Source organism: Erithacus rubecula, assembly GCF_903797595.1.
Source record: "Erithacus rubecula genome assembly, chromosome: 11".
NCBI lineage: Eukaryota > Metazoa > Chordata > Aves > Passeriformes > Muscicapidae > Erithacus > Erithacus rubecula.
Window position 1 is genome coordinate 8,813,435 of NC_136663.1, and position 22,991 is coordinate 8,836,425.

The following is a 22,991-nucleotide window of genomic DNA, read 5'->3' on the forward strand; positions in this document are numbered from 1 at the left end:
ACCCAGTGAGGGTGGGACCTCTGCCCCAGAGAAGACACAAAGGTTTCCAAAAAGGTAAAATAAAAAAGGCTGCAGGTTTGCAGAGCAAGTGCCTTTCTGTTGTAGGGCAGACGCTCTGCTGGACCCACAGGAGGTGTCCAGCAGAAACAGAGCAGGTGTCACCTCAGCTACAACCAAGGGACAGATGCTCCCAGTGGGTCTGAGTCTACCCTGGTGCCTTCTCTCCTAATGACCAATCCTATGCATCCAAAGCAGCACAGCCAGCAGATCAAGGGAGATGATTCTTCCCCTCTACCCCACTCTCATCAGACCCCACCTGGAGTGCTGCCTCCAGCCCTGGCATGTCAGTACAGGAAAGACAATAAACCCAATGGAGGAGATCCAGAGACAGCCACAAAAATGATGAGAGGGAAGGGTGGGCTTGCCAGTGAAGACAGGCTGAGACAGCTGTGGTTGTTCAGCCTGGAAAAGGATCCAGGGAGATCTTTTTGCAGCCTTCCAGTACTTGAAGGGGCCTGTGAGAGATGGGAACAGACTTTTTAATAGGGCCTGTAGCTCTAGGACAAGGGGTGATGGCTTTAAACTCAAGGAGGGTCAATTTAGGTTAGATATAAGGAAGGAGTTTTTCAGGTGAAGGTGGTGAAACACTGGGACAGGTCACCCAAATCAGGTCAGATCAGTGAATCAGCACTTGACCTGCTTGGAGATGTCCCTGCTCATAGCAGGGGGCTTGAACTAGGTGACCTTTAAAAGCCCTTTCCAAGCCACATTACTGTGAGACAAGTTGTGAATTCCCACTCCCACTTCACCTCCCGGCGCCTGCGGTGCCGCCCTCGCTGGGGGCTCCGCGGGGCTTCAAGTGGCCACGGACAGGGAGGCTGAGGCTCCCGCGGGCGAGCAGCCCCGCGGGGGGCCCGGAGGGACGCGGGGGGCCCGGGGGGCCCAGCCGGAGCCGGCCGGCCCCGCTAGGACGGGTCCCTGCCGCCCTCCAGTGGCTCCGTGGGAAAAAGCCGGGAGCAGCCACCCGCTCCTGGTCCGGACCAGCCTCTCCCGGAGCCGCCCCAGCGCCGGCACCAGCCTCCCGGAGAACCGCAGGGCAGGGCTGACACTGCGGGCAGGGCAGGGGTGACACTGAGGGCAGGGCAGCCACCACCCAAAACCCAGCAAAGGTGCTCAAAGCAGGAGCCCGTTCTTGGCCCGGGCAGTGCGGGTTCCTTTCCCTGTGGGGCTGGTGGCGTTTGGGAGCCCGGGGAGAAGGGGCAGGAGACAGGGACATGTCCCATGCCCAGGGCATGGCACAGTCAGATCTTGGCTCCCTTGCATCCCGGTGGGTGTGGATTCTCCCCAGGGCCTTCCAGGCTGTCCCCCATCCCGGCTTTTGCGGGAGCCCTCAGCTGCCAAAAACACCGGGGCTCCCACTGGCGCGTGCCCCAAATCTGCCCCGCCCGGTAAAGCTCCGGCAGGGCGGCAGAGCCATCCTAATGTGGTTAATGAGCTGAGTCATGAAAGCTGCTGCCGAACAAAAGGCGCGCAAACAGCCCAGGGCCACGTTATGTTCGGTGCCTGCTTTGCTACTCTTACCTTCCCGCAGGTGCCGGTGGCACGGGCAGGTGGCGGGCAGGGCGTGGGGACAGCGAGCAGAGGGTGGTGGCAGAGGGCAGCCTTTGGGGTCAGCAACATCTTATCCCACCTCACCCAGTTCAGCAGTACTGGGAGGAGACAGGAGGCCTAGGAAGGTTTGGGTGCCTCTGCTCCTTTTTTGGGGGCACAGATCCCACCCCTGGGTTGCCAAATCAGAGCAGGCAGAGCCCCAAGCAGGCACTCAATCAGCTGGACACAGGGATTTCACTGCCAGGTGACTTGGGCACAGTTCCATCTCTCATGCACAGGAGGAGAGCAGCTGGAGCAAATACAGGATTCAAAGCACCCTTTTTTTGGTCCAAGGTGTTCAATTCCTCCTGCTCTAGGGAGCCCCTGGTCACCAGCCCCTCGGTGCAAAGGACCTGGGTGCAATCCCTGCTGGGGCTCAGCAGCTGCCTCAGCCCAGTGCAGGTGTTACATCCACAGCAGTACTCCAAGCGAGGGGACAGCCACCACCACGGCCCTTGGGAAGAGCATTCCATTCTTACGGCATCCGGCTCTGTGTCAAAGTCCTTCCTGCACCACCTCCCCTAGCAGAATCCCGCCTGCTCTCCCAGCACCTCAGTGGCAGACAAGAGAAGGGGTGACAGGCTGAGACAAGCAAGGGGCACAGCAAGAGGATAAGAGGACAGTGCAATGGTGCTGGGGTCCTGGTGTCCCACAAAACCAGACTGGAAAGGTCTGACATTGCCCCGAATGTGCAAAAGGGGAACAGTGACAAGTTGTGGGAAGGGATACACTCTCACCAGGTATGGAAGAGGGGACCCAAGAAACTGCTGGGGATGCAGGAGGAAACCACTCGAGTGATGGGCAGACCCCGAGGGTGAGAGGGACTGACAGAGCAGGAGCCACTTGGCTGATAGAGAAGCAAATGTTCCAAGGAGGGGGCAGAGGTCCAATTTCCATGGGAGGAGGTGGCAAAACCAGCAGCTGAGACCAGATACATTTGGCTCAGGAACTGGGAATGTCTGCACCCCTTGATATTTCCCGGAATCCTTGCAGGAAATTCCCTGGCACAGAGCAGGAGCACGGGGGAGGTAGTTCCGCTTGCCCCGGGCCAGCAGCCACGCTGTGCCGCCTGTTCATCCCCGTCACCAGCAGCCTGGCTGGCTTTCCTGGCAGCTTGGCCTTGGCAGCACCACCCGGGACAGCCACGGGCGGTCCCCAGGGCTGCGGTGGCTCTCGGGGGCAGCGCGGGGCTCGCCCATCCTGCAGCACTAGATGGTGCTGCAAGACAGCGCTGCTGCCTGCGCTGCACAGGACACTGCCGCTTGTCACCGACACCGAGGGCCAGCTCGGGCCATCCCCACACCAGCCAGACTGGCGGGTCACCCGGGAAGGGACACGCCACCAGCTGTGTCCCAGGAGTGGCCCTGCCTCTGGGCTGGACGTGCTGCTCCTTGTGCCAGCCCGGAGCTGGGACGAGTGTCCCGGCAGCTCCACAGGCACCGACACCTCCATGCCCACGGCTGCCTTCATCCCTCTTTCCACCATGTTCCTGCCAAGCTGGGGATGCACAAGCCCTGGAGCCCAAGGCTGCAGCAAACTGGCCAGTGGGGCTCCCTACAGCCAAACACCGTCCCCAGCCTCTGCTGGGTGCCCATGGCCATTCCACAGAGCTGCACAGTGTCCCCAGCTCTAGTCCCTGCTTGGGGACAGGTGTCCCATGCCCATCCCTTCCCATGGCAGAGTCCCACAGTCCCGCTCCTGCCTGCTGCTCTCTTCCCCAGACGCTGCTCCAGAGCTGCAGCCTTGTTCACAGGGTATGGAGCTTTAGGCTGGGGGTTCCCCAGGGAAGCAGCCCCCTCACACCTCCTGCCCTGAGCCCTGACCTAGGGCTGCTGCTTCCCAGCTCCCCGGGGAGCAGGGCCAGGAGCAAAGGAGAGGAACCCAGGGAGATGCCACAGAGCCCAGGGCACAGTGACCAGGAGGACTCACATCCCACCCAACACCCAGGCAGAGCCTTCAGGCCTCTCTCTGGGGAGGAAAGGACACGTGTGAAGATTCCATCCCTGCGGGCTCCTCAAGGGCAAATCAGGTTGTGATTTCTCAACCCCTATCTGCTCCCCTTGCGCTGTGCTTCTCACAAAAGGAATGCAGGATCCTCTCCAGGTCCACATCTGCTCTGAAGGACAGCACTAGATGCTTACTCCCAGGCCTCTTCCTGGCCCACACATAGCCATGGAGTGGCCTCTGAGCCCACCAGCCCCTGCTTTCCCACCACTCCTCCCCTTGGGGCTCCCCAGTCAGCTATGAAGAGGAGCCACCACCCTCAGCAAGGTTTGCAAAGCTCATAGCCCTTCCTTTTGTTCTCCTGCCCTTCGGAGAGGATCAGCTCAGCCAGACAGGACGGAGCAGCCATGGACACAAGGATGGAGGATTCACAGGAGGAGCTCCTGGCACCCAAACTCTGCTCCCTCTCCAAGGTGCCCACCCCCAGAGGGGGAGAAGATTGAGGTGGTGGCCCCAAGAAAACCTGGCAGTGGGGGTAAACATTCAGCTGGGTTTCAGTGCTCAAGGACCTCCACTGGGCTGGGCACAGCCAGGTTCTTCCAGCTGCCAAGTCAGGGCCCAGGGACAGAGCTGCCCTGGCTCACCGAGGGGGACAGGCTGTGGGGACACATAGCCAGAGACCAGACAGGAACGAGATGTCCCACACCAGCTCTGCAGCCTGGGCTGGTCTTTCCTGCCCACACCAGGCAGCTCTTGAGGCAAGTGCACAAACATTCCTGAGCCATTTAGGAGGCACATACTTGTTGGGTTGAGCCATGACTGGCCAAGACCCTGGGCTTCCACAGCCCACTCCTGAGGGGTCTATTCCAATGGGACACCTCACATCCTGAGCCAGGTGGCAATTGCTCCTCCACAGGAGCAGCTCTTCGTGTCTATTTTCAACAGCAACCACTCAAAATTGCTTCTGTTGGTGAGCTTGAGGAATTATGCCTGGAAGGCAGTTTCACTCATCCAGTCTCTTAAGTTCATGCCAGTTATTTGCCCAGACACAAACTGCACCCTAATCAACCCCAGTCTGTGCCTTGCTCACAGTCCAAGCCCTGCATTCCCCACAGGCAGGTTCTCCAATGAGCCCCCAAGGTGCTCCAAATTTCATGAAGGTTGTCAAGATGCAACAAGAAGTTTTGGATGAGGCTAACCAAAAACTACAGCTGGTGCAGCACAACTAACCCACTATGGGCAGGTCAGGACTGGAGGCAGCTGTGCTGGTCCCGGCCCAGCTCAGCTGTCCACAGGGCACGGGCTCGGCCCCACTGCTTCTGCTGGCCTGACCTCTGGCAGGACAGCTCCACTGGAGTGATGTGCATCAGCCCAACCATACGGGAGCTGTTCTCAGTCCAGCTGCTTGTTGAGCTGCACAAAGGTGGCTTCAGCTGAGGCCCAGACACAGCAGAATCCTTGGGAAGGGCTGCCCGTGGTTTAAGTGGCCACTGGAGCACACTGGCACAGCCCGAGTCCCGCCCGGCGCACGCGAGGCTCTCCAATAGTTCATGTGGGAGCTGCCTGACCATCCTCAGAGGGCAGCAGCCAGCACACTCAGCACAGCTTCAGCCACTTCCCTCCACAGTCTCCAGGACCAGTGTGACCAGCAGCTCAACAGGACTCGAATCCCTCGTGACATGCGGTGTCTGTAGGCGAGGGGTGGCACTGGCAGCTCTGCAGCCGCAGCTGAACGTGTGACCTGTGACAGCTCTGGGCGAGGGCCCCAGCACCACTGAGAGCCTGAAGGCACACCATGGCTGCATGCTCTTCACCTTCTGCGCTGTGGCACAGCCCCCAGAGCCCAGCCCGGGCCTCCAGGCAGGGCTGGGATCATCTCCATCCGGGCAGGTGGGATTCTCCAGGCGCCAGCAGCAGGCCCTGGCACAAGGCTGACTGCTCAGGGAGGCCTCCATGATCTGCACAGGCACCTTCAGCTGGCACGACTCCTGCAAGCTTTCTCCTGCTGCGGCCACCTGCTGCTCCTGGTCCTTGCCCCAAGACATCACCCAGGCAAGCAGTCCCTCTGGCATTTTGGATTCACTCGGCCTCTGTGGCATTGGGCACCAAATAAACCAGCGTGCTCCACTACATCCTTCCAGCACTCTGTGGGTAGGAGCCTTTTCCAAGGACAGCCCTTTGCAAAGGACAGCAACCCCTCCACCCTGGGATCACCCCTGCTGCTGGTGCAGCCCGAGAGCTGAAGGGCCTTTATAGCTCCTGGCAGGGTGTGGCTGCCCCTGATTGGCTGGGACAGATGGAAGGCAGCAGCTTCTGATTGGCTCAACACAGTCCCCCTCACGCTGTGATTGGTGGGCTGCTGCTGCAAGGGTGAGGCAGCAGCAGAGACAAGTGGCAGCACGTGGTTGGCTGTGGGGAAGCGCCAGGTGGCAGCACCCGATTGGTCAGACCAGAGAGTTGTTTGGTTGTGATTGGTGGAGGCAGCATGAGGCAGGAAGGGCCAGGTGGCAGCGCGGGATTGGCTGGTTGGCTGAGCTGCCACGTGGGGATTGGCTGGGGGCAGGATCCCTGCGAGGATCCGTGCCCGGAGCTGTGCCTGTGGCACTGGCCACACCAGAGCCCCCCCGGGGCCAGGGGGTGGCACCAGCCAGAGCCACTGGGGCCGGGCCACAAGAGGGTAGAGCTGGGTGCAGAAACACCAGGATGTGGGGCTGAGCACACAGGGCTGCCCTCTCCACACACGGGCTCTGGGGGCTCAGGGCAGCGGGGGTCGGCTGGGAGCTGTAGGGCTGGGGGTCCCTCTGACCTGCCCACACCACCCTGGCTGCTCCATGCCCTGCCCATCATTAGTACACCCACGTGGGAGGCTGGGGGAGCCTCCAGTTTTACCCCATACTAAAATGGATCCCATGACCCAAGACTGCCAGGTTTGGAAAGGACAAGTCCTTGTCTGCAATGGGAACAGTAAGACCACTGCTCCCCGAAAATTTCCAGACCCTGGCCGCTCACACCAGCTTTGTGTGTGCAGGGTCCCCACGTTTCAGGGACACCTGGAGCCAACTCTTGAATACACAGCTGCAGAAGCTTATTTGAATAATTTGCCTTGCAAATCTGCAAGTACCGGCTTGAGTCTTGCACCATCAGATCCCATCCCATCACGATGCAGGAGCCACGCTTGGGGCAGCGCTGGTGCGGACACAGGATGTGGCTGCGACTCCCAGCACTGCCCCACCCCGACAGCACCGTTTGCCACTCCCATGGTATCACATCCCATGGGAGGACTGGATAACCAAACCTAGTGCTGCCTCCAGCCCTGCCACAAGCTCCCCGGCAGGGCTGGAGGAGGCCTGCACTTCGAGGCAGTAAATCTGATAAGCTATTAGCCAGCACCACAATTCATTGGATAATTGAGGTGTAAGTACAGAGTAAGTGACCTGGCTGCTCCTGGGGATCAGGAGGGGCTGTGACCCTTGCAGCGAGTACATTAAATGCACATTGGTTCCTCTTCTTAAAAAAAAAAAAAAAGTAAAATAGGAATCATCTCCCAGCATCTGAACACTGACTGCTGGGATTTCAGCGTGAGAGGAGGAAACGAGACCATCTGGTGAGGCTTTGGCAGAGCCTGGATCAGTAGGGAAAGGGGACTCCCTGGAGCCAGGGAGAGGGTTTGGGAGCACAGATACAAAGCAGGCTCTTGCAAACTCCACACACCTGTCAGAGCAGGCTGAACTTTTCCAAGCTCCAAAACCCTGGAGGAAGGAGGAAAAATGAGTTGGAGTAAGGTTAGGAGCAAAGTAGCAGAGGCTTAAGCTAAGTTACAGCCTTCTTGGTTTGTTAAGAGTGCACAACAAATAAACCTAAGCCTAGCTCCCCAGGGTCTCACCATCAAACCTTGAACTTGGCTCCCCAGAAACTGCTGGGTGACCAGTGCAGGCTCGAGCAGCACCGGGACCGGTTCTGTCTGAATCCAACCCCTGCTGACACTGACTCCTGCCCCACTGCCAGCAATGCTCAAACCCCAAGGAAGGGCAGGCTTTTACACTGCCCTAGCCCTGCCCATCCCAGATCCTGGGGTCAAGCACCTGCAGCACAGGATGCTGCAAGGAACCATTTTGGGGATGGGTTTCTTTTCCCCACTACACAAGGCAAGTAATCCCCAGTGAATTTGGCTGCAGATAGAATTGCTGAGCAAACCACACCCAGCTGCCCCAGACTCCCTGTCCATGTTTCCCAGTCTAACCCATCCCTACCTCTTGCCAAGGGCAGCCAGAGCATGCAGGACCATGCAGAGGCCATGCTGGGGACAGTGGTGCAGCTCTCCACAGGAATACAGCCATGGAAAGACACTGCCTCCCCTATCCCCACAGCAGCAGAGGGACAACACAGCCCCAGACCCTCCCCATCAAAACCCAGCACCCCCTCTCTCTCTCTTCCCAGCCCAAGTCCAAAGCAAAGAAAGAAAGGAGATAAATAAGGGAAGAAAGAAATAAAAAACTAAAACAAATGAAAACTAAAACAAAAAGCAGCAGTTGGGAGGCAGCCTTGTTAGGACAACTCAGCAAAATAAAATTCCGGTTTATTGTTGGACAACATTGTTTCACACATACATCAAACAGGCCAAAAAAAAAGAAAAAATAAAAATAAACAGCAACTTCATAGACAGAAAAAAAAAAGAAAACCTTTTTATCTTTGGCCTTGCCACCTCATACAAACCACGATCTATGGTACAGCTAAAGTACATACACAAAAAAAGTTACTGGAATGCTCAGAATAAGATTGTAATTTTTTTTTTTTTTTTGCATTTTTGTCTTTTTTTAATTTTTTTTTTTACAAGGTTTTGTTTTATTCTCCTTTGAGATAATGGTTTGGGCCTGGTCACACCACAAGTAAAGTCAGAGATAGGTAACAAGAGAGATATACACTTCAAAGCCCCCCTTTTGGTCAATCCGAGATCACTTAAAAATGGCGGACCTCCTAACAATATGTACAAAAATATAAAATGTAAATAAAAAATACAAACAAATTCTCCTTTAAAGTACTTTTAAGAAAGAAAGCAGGGCCTTGAAGTTTTGGTGCTTGGGGGGGAGGGGTCTGTGGGGGAAGGGGGGTTTTTCTCTCCCCGCTAACGGGCGAATCGTTTCCATGTTCGTTGAGTGGCAGCGCCGCGCCGGGGGCGGGACGGGGATCGCTCTACTTGGTGAGGATGACCACGGCGGAGGGGGGAGGAAGGGTGTGTGTGGGAAAGGGGGCTGCAACGGGAGTCCCAAGGGGGGACCCAAGGGTGAAGAGGACACGCTGGCCTTTTTTGTTGGTTTGTTTTCCTCCTTATTTAAAAAAAAAAAATAATAATAATTTGCTGCCTAGTCATCTTCATCGGTTTTCTGCTTCTTGGGATCGACGTCATCATCCTGGGGGGAAAGCAAAGCCGTCAGGAGAGGGGATGGGGAGTGGGGCTGCTGTGGGCAGGCAAGAATGACCCCAAGGCTGGGAGTGAGGCAGGGGAGTTCCAGGTCCCTCTCCTGCCCCAGGTTGAAGGTCTGAGTACCACAGGTGTTTCCCCCACTCAAGCAAAATCCTGTTTTCTCAGGGATCCCCTGGGTGCCCCCACCCAGACCTGCCATGAACATTCCAGGGCTCCCTGGGCAAGGGCTACACTGGGCAGGAGCAGACACCCCCCTAACCAGGCCATTGTATGAACAGAACTGGGCTGTGTCCCTGGAGAGACATGGGGAGCACACAGGCAGAGCATCCCAGCCCCAGAGCTACACCTGGCCCAGCCCCTCTGGCCCCACTGACACTCTTCCCTCCTCCCAAGCCCCCTGAGGACACGTGTGGCTCTGAGGGGCTGCCTACTCCTCCTACCTCATCATCCTCAGCTGCCCGTTTGCCTGTGGCTCCCTCAGCTTCATCGTCATCATCACCGTCCTCTTCCTCACCTGCATGGAGTACAAAGGGAGGAAATGTGAGACCCTCTGGTGGGAGAGTTCCAGTACCACACACCTCCCCTCTGGGTTTAATCCTGGCTCACTCCCACACTACAATGCCATGTCCCCATCTCCAAGTGGCACAGACCCTGCTCAGGACAACAGGTGCCATAGTGGCTTTCTGGGCATTCCCCAACTGACCTGACCCACCAAAGGGAAAATAAGGATTGGCATCTTCAAGTCTGGTTCACACTGCATTTGTAACACAGACACCGAGATGGCAAAACCACCACCTACCGTGAGTGCCAAAATCACAGGAAAACCGGGGGGGGGTGGAAAACAAGAGGAAAAAAACCTCTTTCTAGTGTCTGTTCTGCCTAACCACTCCAGATTATTTCTGCTTCCCTTCGCAGCTATTAGTCCATCTTTAATGAGTTAAGAGAGCCAGAACGCATTAGTTCTGAGTCAGAACACTTTCTAATTATCAGAACGGCAAACAAATGCTTCCAACTTATCTTAGAGCCAGCCAGGAGGATGAGCAGTGAGCTCTGGGCTTTGACCCACTTTGAGCTCAAATAGGCCAGTGGATCAGAACGATTGAGTCAATCACCTGCGGCCAGTTTTGGGGGCTCAGGGGCATGCTCAGAGACAGAACAGCTTCTCGGCTGTCGAGACAAGTCTCTTGTGTAACAGGAGACCCTACTAAAACTTAGAGAGTTAAGGCCAGTAAGCTGGCTTTAAACCACCACCATGAGCTACACGTATGGACAGCCAGGGGGATTAAGGTCAGCCCATCCTCCCTTCCCTTCTCCTCTCCTGACGCGCACCCAGCTGCGGTGTGGCCCATGCGGTGGGAAGGGCCAAGATTAGCTCCCAGTGATGGATCAACACCCCAGCAGCCATCACATGCACTGGGCTGGCCGGCAGGTCAGGTGACAGTGCCAAGCTGATTGGGAGCATTTTTAGTTCTTTGAGCTGCTTTAAACAAAGCAAATAATGAGATGGGGTGGAGAGATGTGAGAGGAGGAAAATATACCCTCAAGCTCTCCTCTGCTGTCAAACCCCGGGAGTTTGGCTGCAAGTCTTAGCTAAAAAAGCTGATGCAAGCTGGACTTGCTGCCTTTAAATCTCTCTCCTGCAGTGCTCAGGTGCAGCTTCTCAGGCAGGGATCACCCGAGGGCAGCAAGCACGGACAGAGCCCGTGCCAGCGGTCAGAGCCTGTGCCGGATCCCCACAAGGCATCGGCGTCTCCAGGCACCGCGTGCCAAATCGTGCCTGTGCTTGGTGAGCTGGGAAGAGCAGGGCTGGCACTGCGGGACCAAAGCTCCCTGGGTTTGTCACAGCAGTATCCAAGCAACACTTCCACCCCACACATGCGCCTGCAGAACATGCATCCTCCCTGCTCCTGCCCGAGAGGAGCAGGGAGAGCAAAATATTCCCCATCTCGTCCAGCCTGTAGTAGGGCTGGGGTAAATGAGCTCAGGACAGCACACAGCAGTGCTGCACCTGTCCCCAAGGGTTAAAACCACAAGTTAAAGAGGGTCACAATTCCCAGTTTTTCCTAGTGAACTAATTCCTACTGAAGGGCACAGCTGGCTGCTGAGAGAGTGCTACCCTGAAGGAGGTGGCTTTTCCAGCTCACACTCTCTGAATAAGCACTGGTTTAATGGTCATTAAATTTTCAGCCCTGTCCCTATCACCCAAAACTAGCCATCAGGTTAGTAGGTCAGCACGTAAACCAAAAATTCACAGGGGATTAACCTAGTAGTAGATAATCAGGGGCCCTGAGTTCATCTCAGCATAACAAGAATGGTTTTCTCCCAGTCTTAACAAGAGATAAAAATAAACAACATTATTCATCCAAGCAGATCTTGGGAAAAAAATAATAGCAGGGAGGCTGAGAAGTGATTCGGCAAGTCACTGCTGCCAAAACCCACTTCCAGGCTGGGTCAGGTCAGGAAGCAGCGGTGGGCAGGGACACATGGGACACTGCAGGCATAGAAGGTTTAAAGCAAGCCTATCTACTCCAGCTGGAGGAGCAGGTAAGAGCCACAGGTTCCTCTACTCATTTCCACATGGCATCGAGGCTAGCAAAGAGGACTGTGTGTGCCTCTAGGAGTGTGCTCCATGAACAAGGACAGTGACACGCCCTCTGTGCCTGAGCCAAGGCATGGCCACCAGAGCTGTCGCTGCCCCACTGGCCGGCGCTGGTGTCTGCAGCAGTGGCTGCGCTCGCAGGAGTCAAGGGCAGATTTTACTACTCGCACGGAAGGGCTAATGCGCTTATTCAGCGCCACGGTACGGTGCCGTCTAGCCACAGGGAGGGAGGAAGGAATCTGCCCTCAACCTGCTGGAAGGGATTCAAGGCTGACTTCACTCCCAGCAGCGGTGGCTCAGGCAAGCAAGGAAGGAGCGAGCCTGGCTGGCAGGAGCTCTCTGCCCGCAGCCACGAGGGGGAGATGCTGCTCTCTGCTCGCCTCAGCTTCCCGGGAGCCTGCTGTCCAGAGCAGGACACTGCACTGGGATGGGGGGAACAAACAAAGTTACCATCACCCTCTTCCTCCTCGTCCTCTTCTTCACCACCTTCTTCCTCCTCTTCGTCTACTTCGTTGTCAGCCTCCTGCTCTCCATTTTCCTCATTCTCCTTGGCAAGACAAAACATCACTTAAAAAAATGCACTGGGGAAGGGAGAAGGTGGAAGAGACATTCAGCACAAGCACGCATTCCCACCTTCCCTGCTGAAAGCAAAGCAGCAGCCCACCGGAGCCCTGGGCACACATCCCACTTTCTGCCTGCCTCCACACAAACCAGACAGCCCCAAGGATCAAGCCTACAGTAACTTGGCCTGCAGCTTGGAGACAAAGCCTGCAATGGCTTTTATGACACATTGAAATTTGGCAGTGATTTTCCCCCAGTCTGTACCAGTTTACTTGTACACGATGTATTTCCTAGCTCAACTGGTTGTAACATTGTAAATCCTAGTGGGTTTTTAATTTTTTTTCCCTCTTTATCCCTGCCTAGGGAAAAGGTGGTACTGGACAGCCTCACACAGCTGTCAGGGAGGGACTCCAAGCCCAGCCCTTCTCTTCTGCACACACACACACACACACACACACACACACACGAACGGCCCACAGGCTGAGAGTGTCTGTGTAATGAAGTGCCAAGGGCTGTGGGGCTCTGCAGGGCTCAGGGCTGCCATTTACAAGCATCTCCTCTCAGCAGTGCTAGGGACAAACTTGCAGCAAAAGCAAGAAGAAAACAAAAAGGCATTGGTGTACAGACTGCCTCTCCCAGCAGATTGCAGCCATACTCACAGCGTTGCCATTGGCTGGTGCATCTCTGCCATTTTCTGTTTCTTCAACAACTTCCTTCTTCTCTTTTAGATCCTGGAAGGAGCAGAAAAGCAGAGAAGTCACTCCGATTCCAGGTGTCTGGGTCAGAGAAGCTGCAGATCAGGTGTGAAAAACACAGTCTGAGAGCGAGAGCAGGAGCTGGTTTCTCTTCACACAGATTTGTTCTGTGATTTGGTCGCCACGTTCTGGCTCCTCCTTGGGAACGGGAAAACATGGGGGCGAATCTCAATCCAAGTCAGCTTTGCCAGAGCAGCCATCTAAAAAAGAGACTGCTCTGTTTCACCTCTGAGCTCCCAAACAGACAGAGCTGGCCGCCTGCATATATGCTCAACAGCAGCAGAGCTGGCTGATTGCCCATCTTAGCACAGTCCACGCAAGCTCCTGCAATGCCATGGAGAGCCGGCAGCCCCGTCCAAAGGACGGGCGCATCCAGGGCTGCTCAGTACCTTCCCAGCAGGAACAAATCCCAGGGACTCATTAGCAGAGGCTGTGGTCTCTGCCCTGCCTGGGGAGAATCATACGGCAAATATTACACGCCTGCTCTTTCTCGCAGCAGCAGAGAGGAGGCTCCAGCATCCAGCTCACAGCTTAAAGTGTAACAGGATGGGGTGGGGGAAGAAGTCTATTTTTACACTGCTCCAAGAGCAGTGCCTGGCTAGTTCAGTTCAAGCCTCCACTGCGAGCAGAGCAGGAGATTGTGTGTTTTTGCTATTGATCACTGTCAAAATGCCATGCCAAGTCGCTCAGCAAACAGGCTGAAAAGATCCAACTTTATGTTCCTGCATTAAGAACACTTGGATTTAACACTGGCATCTCTGCTTGCATCCTCCTCCCCTTCTGTTCCTCCATCAGCTGGAGCGAGATCCTTCAGCACAGTAAGCGCTACCCCAGCCAAGGAAAGCAGGGAGGCCCATCCCCAGGGCCAGCAGCACAGCCACAGCCGGCTTCAGCAGCGACCACGAGGTGTTTAAAAGTTGTTGGGAGCTCCTGCTCCACTCGCTGGCTTCTCGCCCTCCTGCCGGCCCTTTGCAGCTGCCACCGCCCACAGACAGCAGGCACTTTCACTCCTGGGAGCCACCGCCTCGTGGGAACACGGCAGGGAAGAGCATGGCCCTGGCCCTGCTAGCGTGATCACTGCTCCCTTCTGGGAGGGTTTCTAGCACTCTGCATACTGCTCAGGGGAGGCAAGCACAGGCACCCACAGGCTGCCAGAGCAGTGAGGAGAGACTTTCTCAGGAAGAAAGCTTTGAGAAGACAACATCTGTTGATTGAACCTGACCTAACCCAACCAACCCAGGAGCATGGAGTAAGACAAACACTCCCGTCCCATCTTCCACTACTCACACAAAAATCACAAGCCGCCTCCTCCACACTGGCCAGGTTCCACCACAGTTTTACACTGTCGGTGGCTTCCACTGCCCTGTTCCCTGGAGACTGATCACAACCATTTGGCCTCTTGTGCATCACTGGGCTACAGCATCACACCAGGCACACGGGCATGAGGGCAACAAAGCAGTTCCCAAGTTAAACGCAGAGCAAGTCAAGCAGTCAGAATTTCCATCTCTCACTGTATCCAACAGCTCTTGCTGTTCATAAACTGCAAGCAATTCTCACAGTGAAGGAACAACTAACTCTTGGGCATTTTAGCTGGACAGATCTCCAGCCCTGACCTTTCCTACATCACTGAAAATGCTCTCAGTTTAACCACCATCACGATGCCAGGTCATGAAGTTTGTGGTAGCAACAGGTTGCAGAGAGCATCACAGATTCTCCCTTTTCCTTTCCCAGTCCAACACAAACAGATGTGCGCAGGAGCATCCAGACCAAGACCTGGTGCAGCAGCAGGGCTGCTCTGGCGCCAAGACTGGGACACAGCCTCTAATTATAGGTGTGTCAGGACTGTTTGTCTATGGAATGAATAGCAGGGGTGTAGAGTCACATACCACCGGGCCAGAGAGCTCTACCTTCTCCCCGGCCCCGCTCTCGGCAGGATCCGGGTGGGAAGCGGGGGAAATCAGAACCCGGGGACAACAGAGGCGCCGCCGCAGCGCGCGCCTCCCGCCGGCAGGGGGCTCCCCCGCGCCGCCACGCGCGCGGCCGCCATTCAAACCGCGCGCCACTCTCCGCGCCCCGCTGATTGGCCGGCGGCCAGCGCGGCGCCCCGCGGGTTGCCGGGAGCTGTAGTCCCGGCGGGGGCGGCGCGGCGGACTCCGGCTCCCAGGCCCGCACGTGGTGGGCGCCCCGCGGCACCGGCCGGGGGCGGCGCCCGGGCGGGGCGGGAACCCCCTCCCCCAACATCCCCGCCTCCCGGGAGCGTTCCGGACGGCGAGGCGGGACGAGGGCGAACGGCCCCGGTGCCTCCGCGCTTCTTGGGGGTGTGGGGGGGGGTCACCTTGCCGCCGTGCGCCCCTCCGCCCGCCCTGCGGCGCGGACCCTAGTCCGCTCCCAGGAGGGTGAGCCGGAGACGAGGCCCTTTCCCGCACGCGGTAAAGGGCAGGGGAAGGTTAACGGCAAACTTGGCCCCGTTCCCCCGGGAGAAGGATGGGGATCGACCCGCCTCTCCGCTTCCCGGCAGCGGGAGAGCAGGAGGCGGCGGGAACCAAGCCGCGGCCCCGGAACAGAGGCAGGGCAGGCGGGATGGGGGCATGGCTGCGGGAGCGGGAAACAGAAGTGAAATCGAAATCTGCCTGAACCGGTGTTTTGTGGTTGTTTTTTAAAAACCCTCCTCCCTGTCAAATTTTTTTCTCTCCTTCAGCAGCGTTTCCCCGGGGAGCGGCGCGGCCCGGGGCCGGCCGGAGCGCAGGGTGAGGAGGCCGCCGGGCACGTCCCCCGCCGCCTTCCCACGCGCTGGCCCCGGTCAGGTCCCCTCGCAACTTTTCCGGCCGTGGCCCCGGGCTGAACGGGGCGCACCGCGGCCGCTCGGGGAGCGCAGTCCCCCCGGGGGACGCTCCGCCGCGGCTCACAGACAAAGGCGTGCGCCGGGAGCCGCAGCGGGAACTCCCCGGAGAGCCTCTCCCGGCTGGTACCGGCGCTCCCCAACCGCTTCCCATCACCTCCAGCAGCGACTCGCAAAGTTATCCCGCTGCGAGGAGCTCGGGCCAGAATCGGCGCCCTCAACCCCGCCGCCCTAGCACACTGGGTCATGTCCTACTGTGGGGGTATCCCCATCGGGGTAGCTCCAAAAATAACAAAAGCCCCCCGGGGACAGTTCCGGAGCACCCCCTACTCCCTCTCACCTCCAGGGGCGACTCCGAAATAGCAACCCCCAATTCGGGGCCGTACCTAAACCGCAAATGCCCCCCCACCTCCTTCCGGGGGGCAACGCCGAAAAAACAACCGTCCCCCCCACACACACTCCGGGGGTAACACCGACACAGCAGACGCCCCTCCCGCATCCACCGGGTCCAACTCCGAAATAGCAACCACCCGCCCACCCCGCTTTTCGGCAGCAACTCCACAACAGACACTGCCCCCCCCCCCCCCCCCCCCCCCCGCTCCGGTGAGTGTTCCGGAGCGCTTCCCCCCACACCCCCCCGCAGGGACGGGGCCGAGCGGGACACAAGTTTGACGGGGCTGTCAAGCTCCCGCACCGCGGATTGAATGAGCGAGCGCTGCCGGGTGCCGAGGCACTGCCGTGCGTGTACCCCCCCGGCTCCCCGAGCACCTCCGCAGCGGGACGGCCAGCTGCTATCCCCAGGAAAGGCAGGAGGGAACGGGACGCGGAGCGGCGGGGCTCGGCAGCACCGGCAAAGGCGGCGAGCACGTTTCCCGCACACTGTAGACAAAGGAACGGCGCTGGCAGCCCCGCACGGCGAGCGCGGCGGCGCCGGCTCCGCACCGCGACGCCCCGCGAACTTCAACGCGAAGGACGGAGGAAAAAGGGGGAGAAGCGAGCGGGCGGGACGGGCAGGGGGAAAGAAAAAAAATTCCATTAAAAAAACACAAAAGGAGGAAAAAATCAAAAAAGCCAGAAATCGCTCCGAAAAAAAAAATATTAAAACAGAAGGAAAAAAGCCGTGGAGCAGGGCGCGAGGTGGCGGGTCGCTCACCTTGGCGGAGATCTCAGCGCTGGTGTCCACGGCCGCGTCGGACATGGCGGGGGCGTGCGGGGCTGTGTCGCGCGGGGCTGCGGCGGCGCGGGCGGGCGGGCAGAACAATGCCAAGATGGCTTTGCGCGAGCCAGTGGGAACTCACGCGGCGCCGCCGGCCCTCTTATAGAGCCGGGGGGCGGCGCGCGCGCTACCCCGCGCCGCGCCCCATTGGCCGCGCGCGCCGCGGCCGCCGGGCGCCCATTGGCCGCGGCTCAAACAATGGGGCACGGCCGCTTAAAGGAGCCGGCGAGCGCCGCCACTGCAGTGATGAGTTTCGCCCGGTCTCAGCACGGCGGGCGCAGAGGGGAGCAGAGCCACGCCCCCCGCGCGCGCTACCTCCGCCCCCGCCGCCTCCGCCCCGCCCCTCCCGCCCTGTGAGGCGGCGGGCGGGAGAGAGGGGGGAGCTCCCGCCGCGCCTGCGAAGGGGCGGAGGGGAAATAATACGAGTTAAAAATAAGAATAATAACAGTAATGCGGGAGAACCGGCGCTGCCCTCCCCCACCCCGCTCCCATGGGGCCGCCGGTGGTCCCGGGGCAGCCCCGTCGCTTCGGTACCCGCAGTCCCCCTCGTTCACTGTTTTCAGCGCTCCGCAGAAACTTTGGCCACAACAACCGCGGCCGCCCCTGGGGGGAGCGGGGAGGGGCGGCCCGCCCAGCCTGCCGCGCAGAAATGCGGGATTCCCACCCGTTTGCTTATTTTATAGTAAAAAAAAGTAGCCAAGCTGCTTCTACTTCCCCCCTCCACCTCCCCAACCTTGTGCGAGTTCAGGGCTTGAGGCGTACCAGCAGCTTCCCTATGCTCCCCATCCCGCAATTTCCCGTTAAATACGACCGTGCCTCTCACACCGCGCTCGCGGGCACCTGGGCCACATCTGTCCCCTCTCACACCGCGGGGTAACGGGCATCGACGCAGCGAGTGAGGGGGCTCTGCCACACTCAAGATGGCGCCGAGAGCCCTTCGTGGGGCAACCACACGGTATTACCAACCCCTGGGAGCCGCTCGGCCGCCCACAGCGGCCCCAGGAGTGAGACACAGCCGCAGGTAAATGACCCCCGGTGCGGAAAGCGCGAAGCAAGGGGTGAAGGGGTGGGAAAAAACGCCCCTCCAGACGGAGCAGAGCGGCTGCCACACTCAACATGGCCGCCGGACTGGGGCAGAACTTGTCCTCGGAGGGCGGGATATAGGGACCGAGCGATGTGGATTGGTCGGCAGCGCCAGGCGAACGCTGTGCTGACGCTTTGCGGCTTTTTATTGGCTGAGCCGACTGTCTGTCTGCGGAGAAGTGGTTTTGAAAACCCGGAGGCGGCTCGGGGCGGAGCTGTGGAGCGGAGTTGGGGCTGGTCGGCTGGGGGCCCGGGGTGGAGGGCTGCCGCGGACGGGGGGCGCTGATCACGGCTACTGGGAGCCGCGCTGACCCGGGTTTGCTCCCTCTAGGGCTCCAGGAGAGCTGCCGAGAAGCCATGGTAGTCCCCACACCGCCTGGCACCAGGCGTCGCGGCACGAGGCGTCATGGCGCCGCCGTCCCTTGCCCCATCCCCACACGCGCCCGGCGGCTGGACACAGAGACAGAGCCCCGTTTCCAGGACAAAATGTCCCTCCCACTCAGCGCAGCAGCACAGCAAACAGGCAGGTCTGTGCCTGGGCGCACCGTGCAGCGCTTTTCTCCTCAGCCTCTGCGTTCCTGCCCCTCGTGGGAGCAGCACTGAGGCGATGGCGGCGTGGGGACGGGGATCAGGGCCGCAGGGCTGTGGCGGGAGCGGGAAGAGCAGGGGCGGCTGAAACCTCGCGGCGGCCGCTGACCCTTGGGCTGACCCCGTGCCAGGGCCAGCTACCCCTGCCCTGGCCGGCCCCCGGCCCCAGGGGCTGCGACCCCACCAGCAACTCTCGCTTTGGTTCACGGGCGCTGTCGACACAGCAGCACCCCGCTCACGACGGTCGGTCACTGCTGGCGTTTTGTCAGGAGAGACCTTTTGGGATGATGGATTTCTCGCGTTGGGACCTTTTGGGGATGATGGATTTCTCATGTTGGATGTCCCGCTCTGACCTGGTGGCAGGACTGGGCAGGAGCAGGGCGAGAGTTTCTCCATGCACTCAGGGGAAGGAGAGGGCTGAGGAAACCGGGATTTCTGGTCGCTGCTGGCTACGCCTCTCGTTTGGAGTGTTCGAGACAAGGGCAGCTGCTATTCCCGGAGACAGGACTCAGTAGGTTTGGGGCAGGTTGCTCGCAGTGCTGGAGGCAGGAGCGCCCTCTGCCACAGCCCAGCCGGGAGCCGGCGGCCGGCGAGTCTCGAAATGTGTCCGAAAGAGGAAAGAAAAAAATAAACACCCATGCCCAAATCCCTCAAAACATCACTTCTGCTATAACTTGGCTTTTATGCGTGCCTTCTGCTCAAACTAGGGATGTTCCTTTCGGCTTGGGGTTCCCACGTTTCAGGAAGAGTTAAAAAAAGAAAATGAGATGTGGGATATTTCAGGAAAAAAAATCAGAATCTAGGAATCCTCAAGGGACGGTCACAGTAGGATCTCACAGAGGACAGAGGGCGGGGGGGATGGTGGTGGGAGGGTTGGAGATAAAAAAAAAAAAAAAAAAAAAAGCCAAGCCTGCAGTGGAAGCAAAACTGCCTTAAACTACTCCGCGTCGGAAATCCATGTATAGTCCGTGCTGCCGTCCCTCCGTGCAGCGGGATAACCGGCTGGCGAGTGCCTGTGCGCGTAAGGCAGGGAGAAGCAGGCTCGGCTCGGCGCTTTCTGCCTCAGCAGTCCAAAAAGAAACAACAGAAACTGTTGCCTGTAAAAGGCAGCTGCTTCTTTACCTCTTCTCCACCCCTCCCAACTGCCGGGGCTGGGGAGCGGCTCCTCAGGGAGCAGAGAGAGGAGGAGGAGGGTGGAAAGGGACTTTGCAAAAGTGCCCGAGCATCGGGGACAGAAGTTTCCAGGGCTGAGCTCTCTGCCTGGGACCTCGGTCCGCCAGCGGCAGGCGATTGCTTTGGCAAAGGAGCCGAGGAGGAGGAGGTAGGACTTTTCCCTCCTCACCGGCCGTTTCCCTAGCTCAGCAAGTAGCAGCCTCTGTAATCCCCGGCGAAGATCATGCTGCTCGGGCGATTATTTCATCGCGGCAAGCTGCTCCTCGGAGGAAATTCTCATTACGCTCTTCGGAGAGGCAAGGGAGGGGCGACTGTCACTCAGCTGCTCTGGAAAAAACAGAGGGATGAGCCTGCAGCATCCCCGGGCTCCGGCGCACGAGACGTGGTAGTGTTTCTAGGTCAGGCTGGTGATGCGGGACGTGAAGCCGGCAGAGATGACATCCTGGCTATGTCACCTTCTGTTCCTCGATGGACAAGGGTTGCACACGGGAGCCAGAGGTTTTCTCTGGAGGAGCAGTGCTGGGGGGAGGTGGAAGGTGATGGGGAGGTGAGAAGGAGCTTCACGTTCACTCACTGGGGGAGGTGTGTGGAGACCTGGAGTCGGCTCATGGGTTCAAAAAGTGTCTTTGAAACCATGGGGCCAAGGCTGAGACCTGGCTGCATGCCAGAGCACTGGCTGCCCCAGCCCAGGGAAGGGCTGATGAGGCTGCCCTCCTCCCCACGTCCTCAGCTGCTGCTCCTCTGTCCGTCCCCATGAACCACGTAAACAGGCAGGAGCAGGGCCCTGTGGCACACTTATTAATTAAGGGATGGAGACACTGACTTCGCCTTTCCCCAGAGGATTGCAAAAGGCCCAGGCGGGCCCCACACTGCAGCTCACGGTCATCCCTGCTCCGACACGCGCTCTGCTCCCCACGTTACAACACAGGGCTCTGACTCACCCGCCGTTCCCAGCCCGACATCGCAGGGATCCCTCAGATGGATGTAGGGAGTCTGTCTCCTCTGCACTCCACTGGATGGAGCTGGATGTGGTAGGCAGGACATGGCACAGTCTTTGGGCCTCTGAATAGAGCTCCAGAGTGAGGGCAGCGTTCAGGAGGAGTTATCCCCTGGAGGGTGTGGGAAAGGGAGTGTGACCTCTCCAGATCCTTTGACCCCAGCAGGCAGTGACACCGTGGTCCCTTGATGCTCACTGGCTTCTCTGTGGCTCTGGGAAGCCACTGCCCTGGGCTGGGATGTGGTGCCAAGGCAGTCCCTTTTCTGCCACACATGGGTGCTGTCAGGAGCCAGGGCCAAGTGGAGGGGAATAATGTATCTCAGCACTGCTGCTGATCCTGCTCCTGGCTACAGGCACAGTGGGAACGTGATGGGGGCACCAGGGAAGCCTCCAGTTGGAATGCTGACTGTTCCAGGGAGCCCACAACATCAGGAGTGGATACAGCAGCTCCTCCTGGCTTCCAAGGGCCAGCACTGCTGATGCCATGACCCAGGTGCCAGTACTCACATCCCTGTCCTTACTTGTCTGTGTGTTGGGACAACCTCAGTTCATCCCTGAGAGATGGCCAGAGCCCCATGACAAGGTTTAAAGCCAGGAAAGCTGATTGTTGCCTTTCTCTCAAAGGAAGGGTAAGGAGGCCATTGGGGCAACATGCTCCTGGGGGCAGGGGAAGAGACCTGTGTTCTAGGGTGTGGGCTCTGTGAAGCTGGAAAACAGTTGTTTCTCTCTCATTAATGTTTTCTGGTTTTCCCCTAGTTTGAAGGCTGGTTGTGACTACAAGCTGTGGATCAGAGCCAGAACAAGGGCCCGTGGCATGGCGTTTACACACCCACATCCCGCCCCAGGCCTGGGCCCTTGGCCAGAGACAGGGTTTGCTCCTCAGGGCTCCCGTCCTACTGCTCAAATGATGCACGGAAGAGATTTAAAAGGAGAGAGGAAAGTGGGAGGGAAGAGGCGAGTCCAGATTCTCTTCCCTCCCTCCCTCCCTCCCTCCCTCCCTCCCTCCCTCCCTCCCTCCCTCCCTCCCTCCCTCCCTCCCTCCCTCCCTCCCTCCCTCCCTCCCTCCCTCTCAGCACTTTGCAAACAGTATCTTTGCAATGTCTGCTGGAGGAGGGAAAATACCTCCTGCAGGTGCCCAAGGCTGGATGTGTGTTTGGGCAAGGATTGCCCCACGGTGTAGCCAGCCTCAGGCACATGACCCTGATTGTGCCCTACTTTCTTTCTCATGCTGTCCCCAGCAGGACATCACCCAGAGCCACCCCACAGGAGTCCCCACCCAACCAGGGACACCTGTCTGCATCCCCCTGAAGTGTCAATGGCTGTCATCCTGCAAGGACAACTGTGGAGAGCCACCATTCCTTCGTCTCATCCCTCCTCGGTGCGTTGGCACACCTGGGAGAAGTCGGACACAAAACGCGCACGCACACACTCTCAAAACCAACCCCAAATCTGGATCAGTATCAGAGAGAATTAATTACTGGCTCATGCATATTCAGATGAGAAACTCAGCTGAACCTGGCGGCGCCTTGGGCGGCCCTGCAAAGGAGAATTCCTCTGGAGAGATATAAATCACCGCTCCCTTCTATTGCTTTCCCCATGGAGCGCTACCTCCTGGGGAAGAATTGAACCTTGATTTCCTTTTTTCCCCTCCTTCATTTTCAATCTGCGCGGGGCCCCCGTAATTACAATGGGCTGCTTTAGGGCTTGAGTTATTTATTGGGTAACAGGGACACACCTACTCAGCTCCAGCCGCCTGCCTGCCCGCGTGTTGTGGCTTGTCCTGCCTGCCCAGCAGCGCCTGCCATGCCGTGCTGTGCCATGCTGTGCTGCTTTAGCTCGAGACAGCACAGGCAGCAGCAGCAAACAGGGACCACCACCAGGACCACTAAAGGCACACCCATGGTGGTGTAGCCCCTGCGAGCAGGGGTGAGTGTCACGCTTTTGCTTATTGCAAAACTGTCTCGCGCGCACGTTTGGGATGCCACTGGAGTTCACACCACTTGTGAAATCCTTGGCCCAATTTTATAGGTGGGTGAAGTGAGGCTTTGAGCAGGGAAGTAATTTCCTCAAGGTCATCCCCAGAAATTGGAAGAACTCACCCCTCCAGCTGTGTGACTGGAAAAGAAGGTGCTAGCCCAAGTGCTCAGCTCAAGACTTCGGCTGG

The 22,991-nt window shown here is 58.3% G+C and overlaps 1 protein-coding gene and 1 long non-coding RNA gene across 5 annotated transcripts; one reads left to right on the top strand and one right to left on the bottom strand.

Moving 5' to 3' along the window:
* Window positions 1-8,928: 8,928 nt before the first annotated feature.
* Window positions 8,929-17,168, bottom strand: PTMA (prothymosin alpha). 4 transcript variants are annotated; one of them, XM_079314790.1, is made up of 5 exons: window positions 16,924-17,168; window positions 12,836-12,907; window positions 12,072-12,159; window positions 9,457-9,530; window positions 8,929-9,002 (listed from the first exon to the last, which is right to left on the bottom strand). In XM_079314790.1, the coding sequence occupies exons 1-5, from the start codon at window positions 16,966-16,968 to the stop codon at window positions 8,955-8,957; spliced, it is 327 nt and encodes a 108-aa protein (XP_079170916.1). In that variant the 5' UTR covers window positions 16,969-17,168; the 3' UTR covers window positions 8,929-8,954. The 4 variants fall into 4 exon arrangements, with proteins under 4 accessions (XP_079170916.1, XP_079170914.1, XP_079170915.1 ...); XM_079314788.1 differs by having other exon boundaries at window positions 12,066-12,159; window positions 16,924-17,081; XM_079314789.1 differs by having other exon boundaries at window positions 12,072-12,162; window positions 16,924-17,081.
* A 553-nt stretch (window positions 17,169-17,721) lies between these two features.
* On the top strand, window positions 17,722-22,637 carry LOC306806249. Its single transcript, XR_013775437.1, has 2 exons — window positions 17,722-18,007; window positions 22,066-22,637. It is a non-coding gene; the product is annotated as an uncharacterized lncRNA (long non-coding RNA).
* Window positions 22,638-22,991: the final 354 nt, after the last annotated feature.